At 41.6% G+C, this 24,132-nt stretch overlaps 1 protein-coding gene across 1 annotated transcript in view; it reads left to right on the forward strand.

Moving 5' to 3' along the window:
* Positions 1-24,132, forward strand: part of znf385c (zinc finger protein 385C) — a 141,467-nt gene that overhangs the window by 41,413 nt on the left and 75,922 nt on the right. Inside the window, exon 2 of the mRNA XM_044050335.1 lies at positions 8,284-8,607. Within this exon, the coding sequence (XP_043906270.1) occupies positions 8,286-8,607 (322 nt within the window). The 5' untranslated portion in view covers positions 8,284-8,285. The remainder of the gene's footprint in view (positions 1-8,283; positions 8,608-24,132) is intronic.

Raw genomic sequence — 24,132 nt, forward strand, 5'->3', positions numbered from 1 at the left:
TGTCTGCCCCAGAGGATGCAAGGATAAAGATTGTGTTTCCTCATCTTTATGTGTGTGTGCAGCTGTTTAATTGTGTAGTGTGTGTGTGTGTTGTGACTGTGGCTCAGCCTGGGTTTTTCCACGTCTAAGTATATCTCGTGTTGTATGGAACCTTTCCCAGCGTCTGTGGTTACTCTTACTGGGCCGTTCCCCAGTTGAGTTTGTGGCGAAATGTGAACAAGGCAAATATGGGCCTGTTTTCCTGCACGGGCTAACTTTAGCGTTCCTGAGACAGACAGATGTTTGAATAGTCGTGCAAAAACTGGACCAAAGTGTTTTCTTGTGGTCGAAAAATGAATGGGCCACACTGGATGGAGGCAGTCTACTCACAGCCGAGGTCGTGTGGTATTTTTGCAAATTTCAAATCATCAGATTGATGCCAGACTTGATTGGATGCATAACACAAGCACAGGAAGAGAAGTCCAGAAAAATATGTAATATAAAAACAAGGATACGTCTCGTCTACGACAAGATATTTCTGTAAAGACTTTTTTTGGGGGCAGAATGTTGCATTTGGATACTGTCTCTCTACTTTAGATGTAGAAAATAATCAACATAAATTATTGTTGTCATCCGGTTATTTTTTTTCTTCTTAGCAAGATAAGAGGGAGTATTGTCATCGTCACAAAATTGCCACTTTATAATCTCATTTCACGGCAGCGTTGGCAGCAACTCTTGAGATGGTGATGTCACTCATTTTGAAGGCTTTTCCGAAACAACATCCAAAATAAGCCTTAAGCTATTATTATTTGACAACGTTCAGGTAATTTAAAAAGAAAAATAAACTCAAAACATATTTTGTCTGATGAAATGTGTTTATTTACCTGTTTAATCAGTTGGTTTTTGGTCTATAACATGTAAAATAATATTGATAGGTGTTTCTCGCACTGTCCTAAAATGTCTTGTTGATTCCACAAGCCTAAGATCTAATGTCATATAGAAGCAAATAACATTGTTGCACCATGAATGTAAATATTTAAGACGGATGTGTTGTCACATCTCAAAAAAACAACAACAAAAAAAACATACAAAACATATAGCATATTTTCCCTTAAGGCATTTCCATTTATATTGTACATTTTTCTGAGAGTGAATTTTGAGTTGACATGAAGAGCGTTTCTATATCACCCTGTATAAATTGTTATTTTATCTTTTCCAGTGAATAACTTGAGTCACACGTGTGCACTCCCCTTCACACAAACGTCACATGTGAGCGTACACACATGAATGCGATGCGGCTTTAGTGATAGGATCAATGTGATGCTTTATAAATTCCCTCACATGAAACTGTTCTTTTTTTCCCCTCCAAGGACACACTGGCACAGACATGTACAAGCAAACACATTCACACAAGTAAACACACACACACACACACACACACATAGTGGACAAACACTCCCTGTGGTGCACTGGCAAAGAACTGCTGTAAACAAAGATTAGAGAAAACACTTTTATGTGCCACTGCTTTTTATTTACTCTTGGGTGTGGGTGCGGGCTCGGTGTGACAGCGCCTGCAAACGCTCAGTCTGAGCGGCACTAACTCCACAGTGGGACAGGAAAAGTAACTGTGCAATAAACATGCGCTTAATACATTATGTATATTATATAGATATACATAGCTCAAAAATCGCTTTTAACTGTAACAAATATATGAAATAGTGAAATGATTTAGCCCAAGCATTGGCCATAAAGGTAGATCATTGTTTTTGTGTGTGTTTTTCTCCCAATTTGGCAGCTTAGCTTTTCATTTTCCACTGCTTTTTCCTCCACTTGAGGGCTGGAGCCAGTCCCAGTTGACATAGGGCGAAAAAAGGCGGCCAAGTCGCCCGTCCATCACAGGGTAAACATATAGAGACAAACAACCATTCACTCTCACACTCACACTCACACCTATGGTCAATTTAGAGAGTCCAATTAACCTCGGCATGCTTTTTGGACTGTGGGAGGAAGTTGGAGAACCTGGAGTAAACCCACACGCACACGAGGGGAACATGTGATCGCCACAAACTCAAAATGGAACCAGAATCCAAACCGGTGACCTTCTTGCTGTGAGCCAACAATGCTAGCCACTGCACCACTGTATGAATCGCAGCCTGGCATATTTTACTTTTGTTAGGTAGAGCATCTACATGTTAGCGATGGGATGATACCACTTTTTTGTGTCTGATACCGATATCACAAACTCAAATATCTACCAATACCAATATTATGAACATACTATGACTACTAATGAAGCCGTTAACACACAAAGCCGAGCCATTTCAAGGACACAAGTTACTAATTATTTATATTTTTACAGTCTGCGCATAAGAATGACAGTGTGGGACTTTTGGATTGTATCAGATTTGACATTTTTATCTGTCCAATATCCGATCCAGTGATTTTGACCAATAATCGCACCAATACCGTTTCCCATCCGTATCTAGCTGTGATATCACCCTACAGTGTGCCATGTCATAGATAATAAATGTGCCCCTGTTTATCTTTAAACAAACATTGGCCACCTTTGGTAAAGATGGCGGCACAGTTGCTGGCATGTGGTGACGCAGTGGGAAGCTTGTGGCCCAGATCTGGCAAACAGAAGCAGACCGCCCTAGTGTCATCATTTAATGTGCTGTGTGGTGCCACAAATGAGCGTGGGCCAGAGATTTTGTCATGCGGGGAGACGTTATTATACTGTATAATACATTTATGTAAAACTAAACTTGTCAGATTTGTATTTATTGATTTCAGCAGTCTAGGTACTTCAGCATCTGCACCGCCTGGGTTTGTGTTAGCAGTGAACCCAAAGCAGAGACATCAACATATAATTGAACTATTTGTCTTACACCTTCATCACAATATTCCACAACTTTATCACGTGTTTTCCAAATATTAGAGCGGCCTGCTCCTGAGCCAGCTGCACTGTAGCTGGAGCTTCTGGTCCACTAAGCACAGAGATGATTCCTGTGTAATTAGACCCATTAGAGAACTGTAGCCTGAACCTTTACATAATCAACTCTGATGTACTGGACTCAAAGACATGGTAGTTTCGAAGACCCCGGGCCTGTTCTGTCGTTGCGGTAATGACTATATAGTACTAATGACAGTAATGATACTTTGATGATGCCAATTACGCCCGACCCTTTGTTCCTTTCTCACCGAGCTCACTCACACTTTGTCTCCCTCTTTTTCTCTCTCTGCCGTCGTCGACCTTCTCTGTAGTGAAATGCCCGGATGTCAGACAGGGAAACTGCCTCAAGGTGAAGAATTCTAAAGACATGTAGTAGAACATCCAACTGTTTGGTGAGGAGTGCTTTCCTGTGGCTCCTTTTTTCTTCTTCTGTCTGTCTGTCTCCTCTGGGACATATTTGTACTGAGACATTCCTGCAATGCTTGTTGACACAATTTAAAAAAAATCTTTATATCTTAGTCAGTCCATGTGCTTTGGTGGAGTTTATATTTAGTCAAGTCTAAATGCTTCTGTTTATTTTTGAATGTTTGCTGAATTGCGCCGTCCTTGTTTACAGATTCAGAGGCAGCGGATGTTAGCGGTGTACGCCCTAGAGCCAAAAATATTTTTGTTGGAAAATTACTCAATATTGATTATAATTTTAATAAAAATGTCTGATATTTAAAGCTGCAGTGCTTAACTTTTGACGCTTTTTATAGTAGATGGTATCATTCTGCCTGTATGTATTTTTTTGTGAACAGAAATTATGTAAGATTATTTGTTTGCTGCAACCTTCACCGGAAAGTTAGCTCTGGTAAGCAATACTATCAGACCTGACTGAAAGGGAGTGTTCGTGTGTATACACTGGCAGAGCTGGTGCGGACGGGAACAATAAGGATCAGGTTTTCTGAGCAGAATTCACTTTTGAAACGTCATGGTGCGCTTGATTGTAGTCATCTAGCTTTACTAGAGCAATGTCGCTGTTGCCGAAGTCTAAACACTTAACACTTAACGTCATGTAAGAGTCTGGCAACATGACCGGAGCAGTAGTGTCACTCAAAGTCTGTACTCTCCTCTCACACGCGTTTCCAGCTGCTTCCTCCTGCAACAACTCTCAGGTCTCGTGCGTGAGAGGAGTTTGTCGCCGAGTTGCCAGACTGGTAATGTTACCAGACTCTTACAATAACAATCCGAGCCAATTATTGGCGAAAACAAGCACTTTTTATGGGTGTAAGTCAGAATGGCGCGATTGCCACGTAAGATTACACTGCAGCCAATGCCGCCTGTCGCGCCTGCCGATCCACTTGACCAATGGTGAACATTTTTGTAAGTACTATTCATGTACACACACCCACATTTATAAACATAGGGCCCAGAATTCCCCTTTAATCAGCATTATTACACACTAGAGTTTAAAAGATTGAGTTTTGCTCCTGAGTGAATGTCACAGAAGTTACTTATTTATTTATTTTAAACCATCAGAATGATTTAGGAGCTGCTAACATGCTCGTAGCGCTTGCGTTGGTCCATCTGGAGGCCAACATCTGCCCACACCAGGAAACAACCCATGCCCCTAATGCCAGCTGTGGCCACAGTTGATGGGTGACGGGTGTTCATTTACGTGGGCTGGTGGTTGGAGCTGGTTTGAGCTGAGGAAAGCACTGTTGTATTTCAGGATCGGTGACCAGGAGACACTTGATCATAAATAGAGTTTTTATTGCTGAACGGCTGGGCGAGCCTGGGTCTTCCAGCCAGATCTCAGCAGTGATTGATGATTCAAACGTGCAGTCGAGGTGTTCGCATGAGAGTCTGTGGACATGATGAGGCTGGCAGAGCCTCCCGTTTCCCCTCGCCTCCCCCAGGTTTACCCCCCGACAGTCTCCTGTCCTGTCACTGTGTTACCCTGCAGATCTCTGTGTGCAGACACAGCATGGGCTCTTGTCTCATGCAGCGTCTACCAAGAGCTGAAAAAGTCTTCAAAGTCTCTGCAGGACATGCAGTGCAAAGACACTCAAGATGCTCACAGGTGAAAAGTCCTGGTGAGCCACTGTTCATAAGAGCAGCTTGTTCATTCACTGCAGACAGCTGAAGGGCAGAATATCTAAAGTACTGGTTTCATAGAAATGACCTCAAACACTACATCCATTCTTTCTCCAGCCAACTGTGTTACTCCACCGTTTATAGAGCGCAAGAGATTGAATCTCAAAGTCTTCAATAAAAACACATTAACTAACCCAAAAGCGAAACTTTAACACAAATCTGAGCAAATCTGCCACAGTGTGGGTGTGGATTCATTGACTCGTTCTTCAAAACAGCTGAAAGACACCAGAGGGAAGAAAAACAGCGGTTCACACTCTTAAAAGATGTTAAAGAAGGAAAAGGGAAGAAAAGGAAATCCCGATCACACCATTGCCCATGTAGACTTTGAAACACGGATTATATCATTGCACAATAACTATTTCCGTGTACACAATGATTTCCTTGACTTATTTAACACGTTTTGGCGATTTCTTTTGTGATTGTCGATGTTATTATTCAGCCTATGCTTGGTCTTTGTCGACAGAAACAATTTAACCTTATTTGCATGGCGACTCCTGCATCTGGAAAACAGGCTCTGTCAAGCAATACTACCAGGTTAGGTCAAGGATGTTACTGTAACGTGTTCTGTTCAAACTGATTTATTTAAATTAGTATTGAAAGAAGTATAGATCAGGAATCACCACTGAAGTGCACATATAAACCTTTTCTTGACTGATCCACAAGGCAGATGATGATTTTTGTGACCTTGACCTTTGAATGCCCAAATCTAATCAGACAATCACTGACTCTTATTAGACATGTGTGGCAAAACAGATACACTATTTTGGGTTAGCTGGACACTGCCCACTTTGAATCTCCATCTGATTGAGACTGGGCTGTGACAGAGGACAGAGGGGGTGTGTGATGTATGCTCTGCGTGGTACGATCTGTAGATCTTCATTCAGGGTTTTTGTTTTCGCAGCGATGCTAATTCAGGGATGTGTAGCCGAGTAGCTTGGCAGGGGTACGAGGAGGTTGCGTGGTCGACGAGGACCACAGAGATTTTCTTCATTCGGTGCCAGAGAGCAACGTTGCTCAAAGCTTTTGAGAAAACATCTGATGGAACCTCTTGAGTGTTCCCAGATTGGCAACATGAATAGCAGCTTTCATGGAGGCTGCTTGCCCTAATGTGTTTTTTAACTGCCTCTATGTGTGTGCCCTCACTTGTGTGCGAATATTTTCATGCATGTAGGTATGTGTTTGTCACAGAGTCACTTTACTTTGGTGTAGGTGTGTGTGTGTGTGTGTGTGTGTGTGCGTGTGCATGCCTGTGTGTGTCTGAGTGGTTTTAGTGTTTACACAAATAACTTGCGGCGGAGGCAATAAGCCAGCAGCAGAAATGCACAGCTGGGTGTATTTCAGGGTCTTTTTTTTCCCCCAATGTAATGTCTCAATCCTTCACAGAGCCACTCTGGAATCTACCTTTTCATTTATTTATGCAAACAGTAGCTGCATATAAAATAAAGCAGCTCCTCTGTGCAACAGTCATCCTGTCTGACCACACACTGCCTGGAGAACCAGACGTTTTTTTTGACAGATACGTGTTTGTTTGTTTGCCTCCTTTTGATATCGCTGTGCTGCTTTTCCCCCATTTCAACATTTTTATAATCCAGTCAGGTTTTCACAGGTCAGCATAACTGGTGGTATGTAACTTGGCTCACTTTATAAACCCCTAAACATCATCAGGACTGATTTAAAAGCCATGTTTATTGTTTTCTTCTTCACCCATCTGAACCAGAGATAATCCACAGCTACTGCTGCACCTATTCTGTCCTGCACAGCTGCACAGGCAGCACGCAAGCGTTGAGTCATCACAAGTGAAATGGCTCGACGGCGGGGCCTCGCTGGTCCTCAGAGAGCCACACTGCAGCCCTCTGTCTCCCCCAAGTGGTACGTGATCGCACCCCATGACCACCGCCACATGGACAGTGTGCCCGCCCGCGTGTCTTTTAAGAGCTTCCTGTGCACGCGCCTGTGTGTGCAGTGCAGGGCAGGGATGACAAACATCAGGCAGGAGCGGGGTCAGATTCCACACACTCCTCTACAAAGGGGATTCTGGGGTATTTTCTTTTGTCTGTGTGTGTGTGTCCCCTGTGGCTCTCAGGTTTTAACACGGTGGTTTTGTATGCTGTGTTAGTCCAGTCAGGCCAGCCTGGGGAAAATGATACCTCCGTCTGTGCACACGGCCTGACTCTGCTACATGCTGTGTTGCACATGTTAATGCTGGGATGCTTTGGAAAGAGAGACAGGCTCTGAAATGTAACTTGAGTATGTTTTGGTGTGGTCTGACACCTTAATATTATGTGTGTGGTCATTGGTCAGTGTGTGTGTGTGTGTGTGTGTGGTCTTTTGCACTGGTTCTTAGGACTTCTTTGCCATATCATAGTGTTCATGATAATACATGTAATATAAAAATGGAAAAGAAAATACTTTTAAAATACAAGTAATGAATTACAAGCTGACAGTTATTGTGTCTGATGAATCTATTCATCTTGGCATAATTTCATATGAAAAAAAATACAAACGTAAAGACAGAATTTGAGAATAAATATATGCGTTTACCATTCACGATAAACAGTTAGAAATAGTCCTAAAATAAATGCATTAGATGTATTATATTTAACAGTTTATAGAGTGCTTTTGCCATTTTAAGACAGTGGCATCCTTTGACAAACAAAAAAAACTATACTAAGTAATAGCGACATAAAAGTGCTCCAGGCTTTGGCAATCAAAGCTAAAATACCCGAATAAATAAATATCAAAACCACCAGACCAATACTAGAATGAATAAGTAAGTAAATAAACGTATGCAAATAAAAGTCATTCTATTTCTAATATAGCAAGAAAAAATAATATGGGTAATGTGCAATATTGCTTGTTCTGTTGTGAAACGGCTGCTGGAGGAAAACTACTTTTATTTAGATGTTTTACATCTCTGAACTTTACACCTCTCATCCAGAGGGAAGATGTTCCAAGTCATCTTTAAGTCAGTGTTTTGTTTTAGGGTTTTCATTACAGTCGTCCACATATTTATTACATATTATATATTATTTTATTTCTACATACATTTGCATCCTAAATCAATCAATCTAAAGCAAACGCTTTTATCTTGAAATTCTGTCCTGTGCAATACCTCCATGGATACCATTATTGTGATATTGTGTTGGTGGAATGTCAGAGTTTCAGGATGTTATGCTCACACCTGCTGACCCCGTTCTCCTTCTCGATCACAGGTATGAAACGTCCGTTCAGCCCATCGGCTCTGCCGAACACTGAGCCGGACGAGAGGGGGTTTGACTCCGTGCTGGGGGGTCAGATGGACGTGGAGGAGCCTCGCCAGGAGGAGGGTGCAGTGTCAGATGAGCAGTCACCAGGGGGCACCGTACCCTCTGCGCCCTGTAGAGCCAAAAGGGAGAGGAAGCAGCGGAGCTACACGTTGTGTGAGGTCTGCAACATCCAGCTCAACTCAGCCGCACAGGCCCAAATCCACTACAACGGCAAATCCCACCAGAAGAGGCTCAAGAAGATCAGCAATGGCAAGATGCCAAGCAACACAGGTAGGCGTGGAGTGCTGTGCTGTTCCACCGACCGACCGACCAACTGACTGACTGACTGACTGACTGTGTTTGTAGCAAATTTCGATATAAATGCAGAACATTGGATAAAGTGCTCTCCCTGTGAATTTGAAATCACTGTCTAGCACAATAGTCTCATGCAGATTAACAGAATCCCACACACTGGTGGCCGCACACTGTCACCAGCCTCCATGTGCCAATCTCCCCACTTTACTTGCATCCAAATTGGATTCTTTTTGCTGAAATGTGTTCAGACAGAGCCTTGGGCCACGCACACATAAGTGGAAAAGAAATGAATGAAGTCAGAAAGTGAGAAGCTAATTAAGTGCTGGCTGTGTTTGATGGTTGTTCTCGTGGAAGTAATGTGGTGAGAGCGAGTTTGGACATTTTGTCATTCCATTCACAGCCTTGATTAGGATTCTACTGCAGGGGAGATGATTCTCTCCGTTAGGTTTGACTCCTTTTTTTTTCCTTTTTCCCCTGGTCGCACGCACGAAAACGAAACAAAACACTTGAAGCGCAAAGGAAAACATCCAGGCAGGCAACAAGTTCACACACTCCTGTAAAAAGCCTTATCTTCCCCAAGGTTATTTCACCCACGTCTGGTGGTTTGTTGATTTATTGGTGTGTCTTTTACTGGAATTACAAAAAAAAAGTACCAGATTGAGATGAGTGAGGCATGAGCCAGGGAAGAATATTTTACGTTGATATTTTTTCCTACTTAATATTGTGAGATACAGCTTTATCCAAAGATGTTGGGAATCATTTCTTATCTATACATGTTTGTGCAGCTGTTATCTATGAGTTTGGATTTTATTTTATTAATTTACTTAGGGGGACATTGTCCTTAGTGCTCGCGCGACATGGATCAGTGCCACAGGAGCATCCTTGGTGAATAGCCGTGGGAATAATACACAACTCCTTATATGGACATCCTGGGTACGTGCGTTTATGGGTCACATCTTCAGGCTTTAAAAAATGCATATTTGTCGTCTTCGTGTGTTGTTGAGTCAAAGTTATGAGTAATAGACCATTTTTATTTTATTTTTATTCATAAAAAACGAGCCAAGTGAACTTTGTACTGTGACATATTTCCAAATTTCACAAATTCAATCAGATTGTTTTGCTCAGGTGTGTTTATATAGTTGGTGAAAACGAAAAAATAATAATAATTTCATCAGATTGTTTATAGGTTGTGCTGAAAATAAGGATAGAAGACACTCTATATATTCTCATAGCCTTGTATATATATGTATGTGTATATATATATATATACACATATATAAATATACTGTGTATATATATGTATATCTGTACATATACATATGTATAAGGAATATATTATATATATTATGTTGCAGATTGAGATCAGAATCTGTCCATTTTATCACATCAGTGGATCTTATAGTTGTAATTATAAAAAGGGATTGTGTGATTGTATGTAAGCAGCACAGTCTCCATAAATGAACCAATCGCATTTGCCTGGGTATTGTTTATGTGTGATGACGCTGCTCTGAGAGAGGAGTAAGTCATGTCTAAAGTGCAAGTTTAAGTTAACAGGAGGAAACTTTTGCCAATAACATGGGGGCAGCAAAAGTTTTGGAAATTGTTCCAAAAATGCCAGTGTTGACAGAAAGCTCAACAGTAGACACAGGGCTTTCAGATTTATCTCCATCAGTCTGGTTCAGTCCTGAGATCAGCACATAACAACCTCACATACTCTACTGAAAACTGAGTTTTTGCATTTATGCACAAAGTGCTGAGGCACGTACTTTTACTCAGAAAGCAAAATAGTTTCCATGTGTGTCGTTACCCTTAAATTTTTGCTTCTTTCTTCCTTTCTTTGGAATAAGCATATTTTTTTCAGTGTTTTCTAAATGAATCCTCAATTATCTGACATCATGATAGTTACTGATATCGACTGAGTTTCTGTTGTTTTTTTTTTATCGCGATAACCTTGTACACCGGGCCTCTTTGTCTTCCCCTTCTTTGACTCGCAGCTATTCACTGCATTTAAAGCCCTGCTGTTGTGTGATTCACCGTGGTCAATCTGCAGCAGAGGCAGCCACTGAGGCAGAGCTGACAGCAGACTGTCAGCTCTGCAAATCAATGGCTTTTCACAATTTCATACAGTAACTCCAACGCTTCATTTTCACCAGTTTTTTTTTTTTCTAACTCCACAAACTAAAGACTGCAGAGTGACTGCAGCTCCAATCGTCGACTCGTCAGAGACTCACAGGTGGATCCAAGAGTGTGGCACCACCGAGTCTAATGATTTACTGTTATACCAACACTTAAACTAGAGTGAAATAAATGTATGATGATGTGCAGCAGCCTTCGATCAGAAAAACTGCTGCAGTTTTCAAATCTTTACTTTACTCTGTTTACTGTAGGTTACAGGCGAACAAACAGATAATATACAATAAGAACAGTCAACATGACATGACATAAGATAATATTGGCATTACTGAACATTTGGAAACTGTACAGAAACCTCGGAACGTCCTTGTGTTTTTCCTGCGTTTGGTTTTTGTTGTTGAGCTCCTTGAAAAATGTGTCTTTCACAGTCTTCAAGTGGCTCCATTCACATTGAGTGGGTGCTTAAATCAAGTGACTAAGTCTGTGACAGTCGGGTCTCTCTGGTCTTTGAGTAGTTCTCACAAAAGCTTTGAGAAACATTTAGGGTCATCATTTGATATCTTCCTCTTCCTTTTTTGAATGCACCCTTATGTGTGTAAATAGCAATCTGAGAATCCTAGATTTTTGTTTAAGTGGTCCTCTAAAACCACCGCTATGAGAAAGCCTTCTTTGTTTCTACATTATTTTACTAATGTTGGCGAAAGGTTCTTCTTCAGCAGTTGGCTGTAGGCTTCTTCACTTCTGAGAACACACTCAGAAGCGAAGAAGTCTCTTGGATGAGAGGTGAAACGTCTTCGACTCAGCTTAAGAAATTCCTGTTGCCTACAGTCAACTACTGAACTGCAGTACTGTTTATATAGTTAATCCTGTATCTGTGGTAAAATTGTTACCTTTAATATAAATTCTTCTTATTCTTATAAATTCTCCTCCAATCTATTACACTGTACATTTTTGTAGGTGTACATGATATTGCAAATTAAATCGCAGTATCTGTCGGGAGAAAAAAACCAAAACGTTCAGCGTGAATCGTTTAGCTCAGACGTAAACTGATGTGATATGCAGCAACGCACTGATCACATGCTGTTGAAATCATCACACTGCTGCTGGTGATTTGGATGCAGGAGTTTTGTGTGTTTGTGTTGTGTTATCTTTGTATTTTGTGTTCGAGACTGAGGGAGAGAGAGAGAGAGAGAGGAGGGGGCATGCTGAACTGTTGTGGTGTGCAGATTCTCTCTGACATGCAGTCACAATCACACAGCCTTATCTCTGCTCACCTTCTGCTGACTCCCTCAGGCAGACAGTCCTGCTGTGTCCTCAGCTCCACCACAGTTTTCTTTGCTGTGCATGTGCGTGTGTGTTGTCAGGTTCAGGTATTTATAGAATTTCCTAAATGTTCCGGAGTCTGTAACTTGTGCCGTGGAACGTAAATATGTGCCTCAGTGCGTTCCGGGTTTGCATCAGCCCACATTACGTTCAGTGAGACATCTGTGTCTCGCATGGTATTGCATTATATGTTCAAAGCCTCCATGGGTGACGATGTTTTGTTTCCCTTAAATGAATGTATACGTGTGTGTGTGTGTGTGTGTGTGTGTTTCTCCCAGCGAGTCGTCTCTGTGTCAGCGTGCATTGCCCTCTCTATCTGCTTCACTGAGCTGACAGAGGGTCCGGGCTTTTCCTCTCTCCCTCTCTTTCTCCTGTCTCCTTTCCTTACACTCTGTCCTTCTTCTCCTCTCTTTCCTCGCGTCGTGGAGGGTGTGTATGTGGTGCAGCCAGTCCTTCTTAAAGGTGAATATGTCAGTGATTGACGTTATTTCACTCTGTTGTCTGTAGTCTAATACACAGAGGAGCGTGCTGGTGTTTCTGAAGGCATCCAGATGTTTTAACACTGTGACAATGTCATGTTATTTGCTAATAAATGCCTGTTTAAGGCCTGTTATATTTTAGAAATAAAGACTTCCTGTAAATGCTGGCAGGCATAAACAAAAAAACTAAACCAAATTTTCTTTTAATCCGATATAAATTAGGTGCTTTTTCATGCCACAGAAAGAATTCAGCTCAAAAAAGGGAGAGCGATAGTATTTTTAGGTTATCATGGCTCTTTTATACCTGCTAATGTTGGCAATATGTCATCCTGTCCCAGAAGAAAAAACAGCGGTGATGCTCATAATCATTCAATGTCACCGCCAAAAAATACGCTCAAATGTCCTTCTTTTTATTTGAAAAAATCTTCGTCCTTTGTCCTGCATTGTGTTCACTATTATTATGACTCGCACTACAAAACAGAAATTCAGTCCAGATGCCATTTCTCATTCTCATTATCCTCAGTGTCTTCCGCAAGACGTTGCCTCCGCGCTGCATCCGTGTCTGTGCCTCACGTGTGTTGTGATGTGAGGCTACAGCGCCTGTGATGAGTTAGTGCACGTCTGAGTCTAGTACATGGGCTCAGTGAGAAACTCGCATCTACGCGCACAGTCTCCTGTGTGCCTGGAGAAAAACCTGAACAGCTGAAACAGGATCCAAACCAAGTTGGGTTCTTGCTGTGAGGCAACGGTATTAACCGCAGTAGCCACCACTCTTGTTATTCCAGAGTTTCGCACCTTCACCCGCATGATTCATTCATGTGATGTGTGATTTCTAGGTACAATATGTCAGCGTGAAACGATGGAGGTTATGCTAAAAACAAATATATTATACCAAACATTTGACGTGGTGAAAGGTTTTAATAAAAGCACAATCAATTATTGGCATTATTGGCTGAAAAATGGAGAAGAGTTAAAGATGAATAAGAGATCTGGTCATATTTCACTCTGAAACCACAAAACTCAAAACGTAATGAATATTTACTCGATGTCTTGAATCATAGATGATCTTCCGGCAGGACCACACCAATCCACGTAAACCTTTTTACCGCTTCATTGTTCATTCACGAGTGTGTAACATTTAGGAGGGTTTATTGGCAAAAAAAATTGAATATACTAAGGCTGCCAAGATTAGTCACGATTACGTCGACTTTCAAATTCATCAGCGACAAATTTAATAATCGAAGTAAACACTTCTTTTTCTCTCAAAACTGCCACTGCACCTTCCACTGTCTCATCTGCCTTGCCTGACGCACTTGCGCAGTAGTGGCAAAGCAGAACTTGCCTTCCATGGCAGTACGACGGCGATGCACGAGCATCTGAAAAGGAAGCACGCTGTGGCTGATCGAATTGTGTGATGAAGAGGGACAGTCGTCTCGGTAAGCTAATTGGCTAGTTAGCTGGTACCATTAACGTCAACAGTGAGCTACTTACTTATATCTGTAAACGTTTGTATTAACGATGACGATTTCATTAGCGTTAGCGCACATATGTAATGTGTTTGCTGTTATAACAGCGATGTCATGTTTGAATAGGAAATGTGATAACGCTAATGTTTTATAATATATATATTGATAGTGCATAGTTTTTGGTTCTATTTAACAATGCACTAAACATTTACAGCTAAAAATATGATCCAATTAGTCGACGAATTCGCAAAAATAATCGGTGACGAGTCCATTATCAAAAGAATCGTTTGTGGCAGCCCTACATACTACCCATGACTGTGTTTGTGTTATCACTTTGAAATGGGTATTTTTAAACAGGAAGCGTATACTTTATAAAAAGGAAATGAAAAGAAAGGATCATTATTGTCATTATACAACCGAAATTCAGATGGAGGGTTGCTCAGAGCCGCCGCGACTGAACGTGCCACAACCCAATGTGTCTCCATGCCGCCATCTTGCAGCTCAAAGCAGCCACAGCGTTGCATTTCACATTTTTGTCACAGAAGCTTCCGACACTTCCTCTAACCATAAACCCTCCCGTGAGCAGAGTCCAGAGCCTGCTCCTCTGAGGCAGACTGGCCTTAATCCTGTATAATGAGCATCGCTATTCATTTTGGCCAAGGCCACACGCGGACATGAATAAATGAAACGTGCCACACCCCCTGACAGAAATGCCTTACACGCACCTGATCACAGCTGAATTGTGCGTCCGTTATTAATCACTTTCCTTTTTCAGAGCAGATGATCAAATGATGATGGAAGGTTGTGGAGCGAGGGGAAGAGAGAGAGAGAGAGAGGGGGAGTGGACGGCAGTGTGGTCCCGGCACAGCTGCTCGTCAGTCTATAAATCTAACGGTGCCACTGCACACTGTTTGCATGTTGGAAAAGTGACGCCTTCATTTCCTCATGCGAAGGGGGGCAGAGAATTAGCACTTGTTTATTTGGATGCTCTTTTAATTTTCCTTTAATTAGTGCATTTATTTACTTTATTTTTTGTGCAGTGTGTTTTCATGTGCTTGTGTAACATGAGCCTCTCTTCCTCATCGTCCCCGTCTGATTCTGTCTCCCTGCTTCTGTTTTAATAAAGCGTGAGGAATTGGATTAAAGGCATAGATTTTCCACATGAATGCATCTGCACATGTGCGTTTTATTTTTGTGCTCCTTTGCCATTTTCCGATTTCTTTATTTATTTTTTCTTCTCCCAGCAGCGTGAAATGGCTCCTGAAGCCTTTGGACATGCAGTAGATGTGAATGCATTGTTGTGTTGTGTGTGTGTGTGTGTGTGTGTTGATCTTCTTGTCTCTTCTGGTCCTTCTGATGTTTTTACGTCTCTAGTTTCTGTTTGTTGTTTTCCCCTGTTTATCAGTTGCGATATGAATAGACGCTGCTGGTTGATGTGTGTGTGTGTAATTCCAGGAAATACTTGCCTTCCACATCATGTGGTTTTCATGCTGCAGGCAAATAATAACTTTTTACAGATGTATCTAAAAAAAAAAAAGTCTAAATAAATGAAAATACATACAATACAAATATTGTAGTGACCTATTTTACATTTGTGCATATGAAAATCATTTCAATAACCAAAAGAAGCTCTTTGGTTTTTTCTGTAGTTTATCTCCTGAAATGTGATGTGGCTGTGGAGTCCTGCCCTTTTGCCCCCCACACACACACACACACACACACTCACTACCTCCTCTCTGCTTTGCCCCAGGGTGCGCCCCTGTATGACTGCAGTTCACACTCTGGGTAAAGGTCGGCAGGCATATACCGGGGTGGACACACGGGGCCCAGTCAAGCGAGAAACATGAGGAGCGAGGAGCTCATAAGGCCGCGGGGAGAGGCGCGCATCTCTCAGAAATCATCCGATGTCTGTGTTTGCCGGGGCTCTGACAGGTCGACTAGCTCTGTCTGTGGAGAAGGCCAAGCGGATCTCACTATCAGCCCTTATCTCACCTGTCTCATACACAAACCCATCGCGCCAAAGCGGCGTCAGACATCCGTGCGATGACTCTGGCAGTTTCTAAAATGTCATTAAATACCATTTGTTTTGGAAATTGTGCGTCGCAGGTGACGCCTTTCTCGCTCACTTTAACTGAGTCACTTTTGTTATTCTCAAATTATTCTCCTTCTAACTCGATCAGACTTTTCATCGGAGTAAATGTAGATGCACTCACTGGCCACTTTGAGGTGTCAGGAGTGGGTTTCTGCTTCCAATGCTGTTTTTCCACTATATAGTACCGCCTCACATCGACTCTACATGGCTTGGTTAGTTTTCCATGACAGTATAGTACCTCCTCAACGTGGGAGGGGTCGTCACAGCACGGCTGCATGAAAATGCCGTGACTTCATTTTATAGACGACACACACAAACTAGTGACTTGTAAAGCAGTTGTTTTCGATGTACTAAATTATTAGAATGAGTTCATTAAACAGATGTGATCAGTCTGTCCTGCATAACCGGAGCACAGACTACATCTGCAGGCTTTCAGCAGTGCTATCGATGTTAAATGATGAGTTTTTAGACATTTCCGCGCTAAATGTTGGAGATTAAAGCACGTTTTCGGAAGTGTTAAGTCTTTTTAACTGATCTACAGTTCGGTTTGATTCTTATGTCGGGCGTCTCTTCCAGCGACAGCACTCTGACCAATCAGTGCATGGCAGTCTGACGACGTCACGCATAGTATTGGCTCAGCTCGTGTTGGAACCTCGCCAGAGCAGGTGCTAAAAAAAAGTACCAGGTATCATCGCTAATGGAAAAGCTAAAATAACTGTGCCGTGCCGAGGTGAGTCGAGTAGCGCTAGTGGGAACACGCCAAAATGTTGTTGTGCATTCAGAGATGGTCTATTCTTCTCATTGTGATCCTTGGTTTGAATTTACAGTATGTTGTCTGGACCATGTCTACATGCCTAAATGCATTGGGATACATCAAACATAGTGTGTGACTTGCAAACCCTCTCTCTTTGTGTTATGGTACTTTACCAAAAAAAAAAAGGCCCATAAAAGGCTTTCTTTCCAGTCCTTTTATCCACTCCCCACCACCCCACCTCACTCCCACCCCCACCCCTACACAAATCAAACCTCCACCTTAACCATCCTCTGAGCACTATCATTACGGTCCTTTAAAAGGGCAAAATTACAGCAGAGTGACTTATTACCGGTTGTATCCAGGGACTGGATGGAGGTAAGAGAGGGAAAAGGTAGACTGGAGTAAAGGGGGAGATAAATCAGAGAAGGTGCATGAGCAAGGTTCTGAAAGGGGATGGATCTCGTCAGCAGGACAGAGACTGAGGGACCGGGTAAAGATTAGAGGGAAGATTGAGAGGCTGGCTTGATTATAGTGGGTGGGAGGTGGATGAGCAACGCAGGCAAACACTGTCATTTACAGAGCGAGGACGGCCTGTCTGCTAATGGACACATGATGTATGGAGCCGGAAAGTTTGCTCTGCCGCAAAGTTGCCATAGTTCACACATACCCCTCATCCTTCACACACACACACACACACACACACACTGCTTTGCCAACGGAAGTAATGCAGAATCCGTCTCTTGTAAGAGTCAATCATGCTCCATCCAGAATTTGCTGTTTTTGTTTGTAAATGCATAAGTTCTGCTCCAGAGAAGCCTGTTGGCTTTTGGGAATTGGACAAGGCAGTTATCTGCATTCACCTCCTGATTGGTTCTTCTTGGGCACGACATCACCTTCTCTGATTCATCATGCTTGTGTCACATGACCCCTCCACCCCCGGAAGACAACAAACCTAGGACTGGCAGGACTCCCAGTCAGCGTTTGTCATGTATTTTGTCTTCTTTATTTTCTAGTGTGATGTTGATGATGTAGCTCCACATTCATTATCAGTCCAAACTGATTCTCCTTTTCCCACGGGGCCCCATTGTTGTTTGCCTCCTGGGACCTGATGAAGTTCCATCACCACCTGTTGACCTGTCGTGCTTTTGACAGGACGTAACAGTTGGTTCTGAGCGCAGTGTGTGTGTGGACAGGATTATTTTTAAAAACAGAGGAGGGAAAACCTTCTTTTTTCAAAAACAAACACCTACGTGTGAACTAGGCCTAGAACTAGGTTGTTGTTTTTTTGTGTGGAAGTTGATCTAATCCCACGAGAGCCCTCACATCACATCATATGAGTCCGACAGTGTTGGAGACTCGCAGAGACCCTCTCTGTGTCATACACCTAAATGAAGTAGACAGGCTTTAGTAAACAGATGTGGGAGAAACAGTGAATGTGGGAGGAGGGCACGGATGATGCACTGACAAACACAGAAATAGACGACTCGGTGTGTGTGTGTCACTCTACGTGACCGCAGCGTAATGAATGGAATATGCTCGTGCTCTGAGAAACATTTTTCATATCTGTAATTCATCAACCTTTTCTATCCATTTTATAATGTCATATTATAGTAATGCTATGTAAAGTGCAGGGTTTTATTGGCTTCTTTGCAAACATGGCAACAACATGCAGTCAAAACACAATCTGAAAGCAAAATGAAGAAGAAGGAAAATACGTTTTATACTTTACAATCAGCACTATGTGGCTTTTGACTAATAAAATAAAAGCACACCAAATTGTAGATGAATACATCTTCTGTGTGCAGGTAAAGTGCAGTAATGCATTTTCTTAAAACAGGAAAAGTTAATAGTAAATCAAATGTGATTGGAAAGAGGTTCTTTTTAGGGAAAAATGGATTTTACCTACGGTGCTCAAAGCTACAGTGAATATTCTCCACCGCACGTTGCCTTTCAAGTGTGTTGGAGAATCTTTGTACTGTAAAAACAAGATGGTCCAAACTTGCCGCCTGTTATACAGTGCTGAACAAAAATAATATATAAATAAAAAAATATTAAAGCACTTTATAATTATTTCTTGATTAAAATGTCAAATTATAGTTGTTTATTTGCATTCCCAAAGAGAAAAATGTGTTTCAGTGATTGAATGTTATGCTTGATTAATTTCTGACTTCTCAGAGAAGAAGCCCCAGGTTTAAAAATGTGAATTCAGTTTATTATTTTAGAAAGATCTCTGAAATATTTATGTTTTCTCGTTTTTATGACAGGTGGTCTAATACATTTGTGACACTGTGTGATTGATTTATTGATTTGATTTGATTTTTTTTATGTATTCATTTTTTATTTAATCTTTTATTTAACCAGGAAAAATTAAAACTCTCTTTTTCAAGATACCATTTACATGATTACATTGTATCCTATTGAGAGGGAAAAAAGATGATAAAAACAACTAAGCAGGTAAATCAAAAACAGTGTCTTTATAACTCAGTACTACATATACAATTCTGCCTTCTTTTCTTATAAACATAATAGCCTCACTCTAGGGTAATTAATAACAATTCATACAATCAGGTCTATTTACAAATTAAGTTGAATTATTTCATGTGCAAATAAAGATCATATAATAATGGATATTTTGTAAATACAGTAAATTCACAAAATTCCATGTTTCTCCGATCTGGCCTTGTAATAGTTTGTGTGTCAACATCGTGACTCGTGATCTCACCTGCTGTAGTGAACGGACGCCACTCCCTCGACGTTTTATGCAAATGTACGGCCAGTTCTCTGGTGAGCATGTCCAAAAGAGACAAGTTCAGGTCCTCCTGACTCTCACACACACACACACACACACACACACACGGCAACCACAACTACACACTCTCTCTCACACACACAAACACACACACACACACACACACATACTTTGCCATTTAGAGATGGAGTGAGGCAACTAATGGATGATTTTCATTGTTATTCATGTATTAATTTATTCGCTCATGGCAGACGTGGAACAGGGCTGTAATATGCAGATGTGGGTTTGTTTCTCGATGGGAATTTTCTGGTCCACTGCCTGTAGCTGTCACTAATAATAAAGACAGGCAAGAGAGAGAGAGAGAGGTGGAGGCGGAGGCGGAAAAGGGAACAGGGGGATGAGAGAGAGAGAGAGAGAGAGAGAGAGTGGGAGTTTGAGAGGGAAGGTCGAGATGCCTCCAGTCATAATCCAACTCTAAAACAAATCCCCACTTTCCTCTCTCTGTGTACACACACACACACACACACAAGTGTTGGCAGGTAGTGACCAGGTGGGTTCTCACTGTGAATGATCTTGTCCTTGACATGAAGGTGAGCTTGTACAGTTGTCCTCTCCCTGTTGTTGACAAGACACCTGAGCAGCTGCAGGCTCGAGCTCCTCTGTCTTTAGATCAGCAGCAGAATATTAGGACGATTTGAAACGATACGGTTGACATGGCAACACATGAAAGTGCCACTTCCTGTCCACCACAGGGCTAAATTCAGTCAGTGAGTTTACTCAAGTAGTTGTTTGGACAGTTTTCAGTCAAACTTTATTTGCATTGGTGCTGCAAAGATTAATTGTAATTACTTGAAGATTAGGCAACTATTCTTAACCAGAACAAGCTCTCTGATTGTTCAGCTCCTTCAGTATCATTAAAACAAAAAGAAAATTTGTGGACAAAACAAGACGTTTGAGAACATTTCATGGCTTGGTAAACACTTATCTAATTTGTTCTGACTTTTGATGGGCCAAAAAAACAAGAAAAATAATCATCTTTTTAATCGATTGTGAACATAATTGAAAATTATAACGATATTAAAGGTCCAGTTTATAAGAATTAGTGACATCTAATGGTGAGGCTGCAGATTGCAACAGATTTCCTCCTCCTCCTCCTCCTCCTCCACTAAAACTCCCTTAAAACTCTTCAACACCAAGGTTTCTTAAACGGTTTCTGAAAGCTGGGAAGTTGCACGTCAAAGTCAACACGTGGTTATTACGGTAGTTTCACTCGTGCTGTTACAGGAAGCCGGTGAATCAGCATCTTTGTCACCAGAGAGGAGAGAAAAACACACTATTTAGACATGGAGACAAAAACTCAAACAAATGTTATTTTTAAATATGTTTTATACTGTTCAAGTTTCAAATTTTACAACTACAACTGTTTTTTTCTAAATTAAACCTTTTGTTTTAGTTCATTTTAAACATGCTGTAAATTGTAAATAACTTCCAGATGATGAAGGATATTTTCTTTTATGGTTAAAATAAGCAAAAAGAAAAGGTGTTAGGTGCATAGGTGTTAAAGGGTTAAAGCAAACTACGGGGGCCTTCACATACCTGAAAGGATATAAACACTCTTTCAAAACTCTCTCCACTCACTTTTCCTGTTTCCTTCTTCGTTGATTTATGCAGCAGGTTTTATGTGGGCAGAGCCAGATTTCTTTATTTGCGCTGTAAGCTTTTCACTTTAAAACCTCTGCATGTTACACGCTCCTGAACGTTACACACTGGACCTTATTATAGTCCAAGATAAGGATTCCAGCATGATACACAACTACAGGTCTAACAAAGATACAGTAGCGCTGGTGAATGAAGCTGTGTACTGTAACCAGGTCGTCAGGCCGTGATGTACTGAACGACCAAAAGAACTCAACTGTTCATACAGTGAAGGCATTAGAGACGCACAGTGTGTGTGTGTGTGTGTGTGTCTGTGTGTGTCTGTGTGTGTGTGTGTGTGTGTGTGTATGTGTGTCCAGGTATTACTAATGTTGTGGGGACCTAAACCTGTTTACACAGTCACATTATGGGGACTTGTCTTCCTTGTGGGGACAAAAAGCAAGTCCCCATAACGTAAATTACTACATTTTAAGGTGAAGATATGTTTTAAGGTTAGGCTGAGATTGAGATTAGGGTTAGGGTTAGGATTAGGATTAGGATTAGGCCAGTAGTAATTGTGGTTATGGTTAGGTAAGTCTCCAGGAAATGAATGTAAGTCAATGCAATGTCCCCTCATGTCATGAATGTCGAACATGTGTGTGTGTGTGTGTGTGTGTGTGTGTGTGTGTGTGTGTGTGTGTCTGTGTGTGTGTGTGTGTGTGTGTGCGTGCTCAGACCCAAGTAAAGAAACTGACAGGGAACCGATGTAAGGACAGATGTAATGTGTTCTCACTTCTGGTCCTGTCAGCACTCAAGTCGCAGTGTTAGAGAGACACAGAGAGAGAGTGAGAGAGAGTGAGAGAGAGTGAGAGAGCATTATAGCAGCCTGCTCAATATTAAACTATGCTTCCATTTTTCTCTGTCACTCAGAGAGAGACACGGTTGCACTTCAGTGATATTTTTGAGGCGAAAAAAAAAAGAAAGAAAGACAGATGTGAGGCTCTGAATAATACATACTTTGCACTTATCAACACGAGCCATCATTTGAAAAATGAGCAAGCATTTCAACAAAGTGATATAGTGATGGCGGCACTGTCCGAGACATAAATAGCCGACGATAGTAAGACTCCCCGCGGGCAACCGGCTGTGAGACATGCTGTTTTCTGCTTGTACGGCACAGGGTTTTAGATCCTGCGGGAAGGTCAGAGGCGTGAAGACAAACTGCCGCGCCAGAGGAGTAACGATGTCAAGGACAAGATATTTGCTCACTTTTTCCTTCCCCTCTTTGTTCGTCATGGACATGAAGCCCCTCTTGGATGTGGTGGAATGAGAAGAGGCCAAATCGGCTGTGACCAAAGAAATTAAGAAAAAGAAAGAAAAGCACACAATGTAAATAAACAAGCAAAGCAAATGACACTGTTGTAAGATAAATCATTTATTAGCCCTTTTCTCTGCCGAATGTTATCATGGAGCAGTTTTTTCTTTTTTGCTTGTTTGCTGCAATAATAATAAATAAGATAATAAAAGTACAGACTTCATTAAGTGGGAATATAAAGGAGGAAATCTTTACTAAAGCTGTGTAACTGCAGCTAGAGCATTATTCTTATAGCGATCACACAAATACAATTGCATCAAGAGTTGCACACATTTTTGGTATTATTATTATGATATGTTGTCCGTCAGGGTTTCTGGGCTTAGTCTACTTCACAAAGGAGCGTGTTAAAGGCACATTTAGTGTCTAATATACACCCAATTACAGTCAAAAGTAGAATTTTAAGAGGTTAGATCTTTGACCTAAATAGCAATTCACGAGTGCAATCTTTTCCCTTTCAAGTAAAACATCCAGCATTACTCGACAAAATGCGCTGTTTGCCCTTGACACTTGGCTTTCTTGAGAAGAAATTGCAGAGCTGATTTTAAAAAAGATGATTCCCTCTTCTTCTTCTTCTTCTTCTTCAGTTTTTTGAGTAGTTTGTTCTTTGTGCGTCACAGCTGCAAAAAGAAAGTCGTTGGGAGGAATGTGTCCTTCATTACTCGCAGTCGTGTGCACAAACACGAACAAACAAACCAACGCGGGAACCCATTTGAATAAAATTCTTATGTAAAGTTAGAAAAGATGTACATACAGTACTCATTTTATTAGGTACACCCTTTTGACCATGCAGACATGGTCAAGATGATCCGCTGACAGTCAAATTGAACATTAGAATGACGATGAGAGGCGATTTAAGCGACTTTGAATGTGTCATGGTTGCTAGTGCCAGAGTATTTCGGAAACCGATGATCGGCTGGGATTTTCATGCGCAGTCACCTCCGGGATTTGCCGAGAATGGTCCAAAATAGAGAAAATATCCAGCGAGTGGCAGTTCTCTGGGCAAAAATGCCTTGTTGATGCCAGAGGTCAGAAGACAATGGCCCGACTGGATTACAATGACAGACAAGCAACGGTAATTTGCAGCAGTTTCTCAAATAACCACTCGTTACAACCACAGCGGACAATCGCTGAATACACAACACCTCCAACCTCCAAGCAGATGAACTATAGCAGCAGAAGACCACACCAGATAGCACTCCTGCCACTTCAGCAGGCGTACTTTGATATATTATATAACTGGTTTATTATTTCTGATGTATACACCACCTAAGATATAGTAGAATAAGCATGTACAGTAGCAGGAATAGGTTAAAACTCAAGCAGAAATACAGGTGTGCATCAGTAGATGATTCCACCACTGTTGTAAACACAAACGTCGCCGTATCCATCATGCATGCTGACATCTTGTTCCTCTCACATTTGCAGACACACACACACACACACATACACACAGGCATGGCTTTCTGGAGCTGAAGCCCACAGGCATGCACCCAGG

This window comes from Solea senegalensis, linkage group LG19 (assembly GCF_019176455.1).
Source record: "Solea senegalensis isolate Sse05_10M linkage group LG19, IFAPA_SoseM_1, whole genome shotgun sequence".
NCBI classification, from domain to species: domain Eukaryota; kingdom Metazoa; phylum Chordata; class Actinopteri; order Pleuronectiformes; family Soleidae; genus Solea; species Solea senegalensis.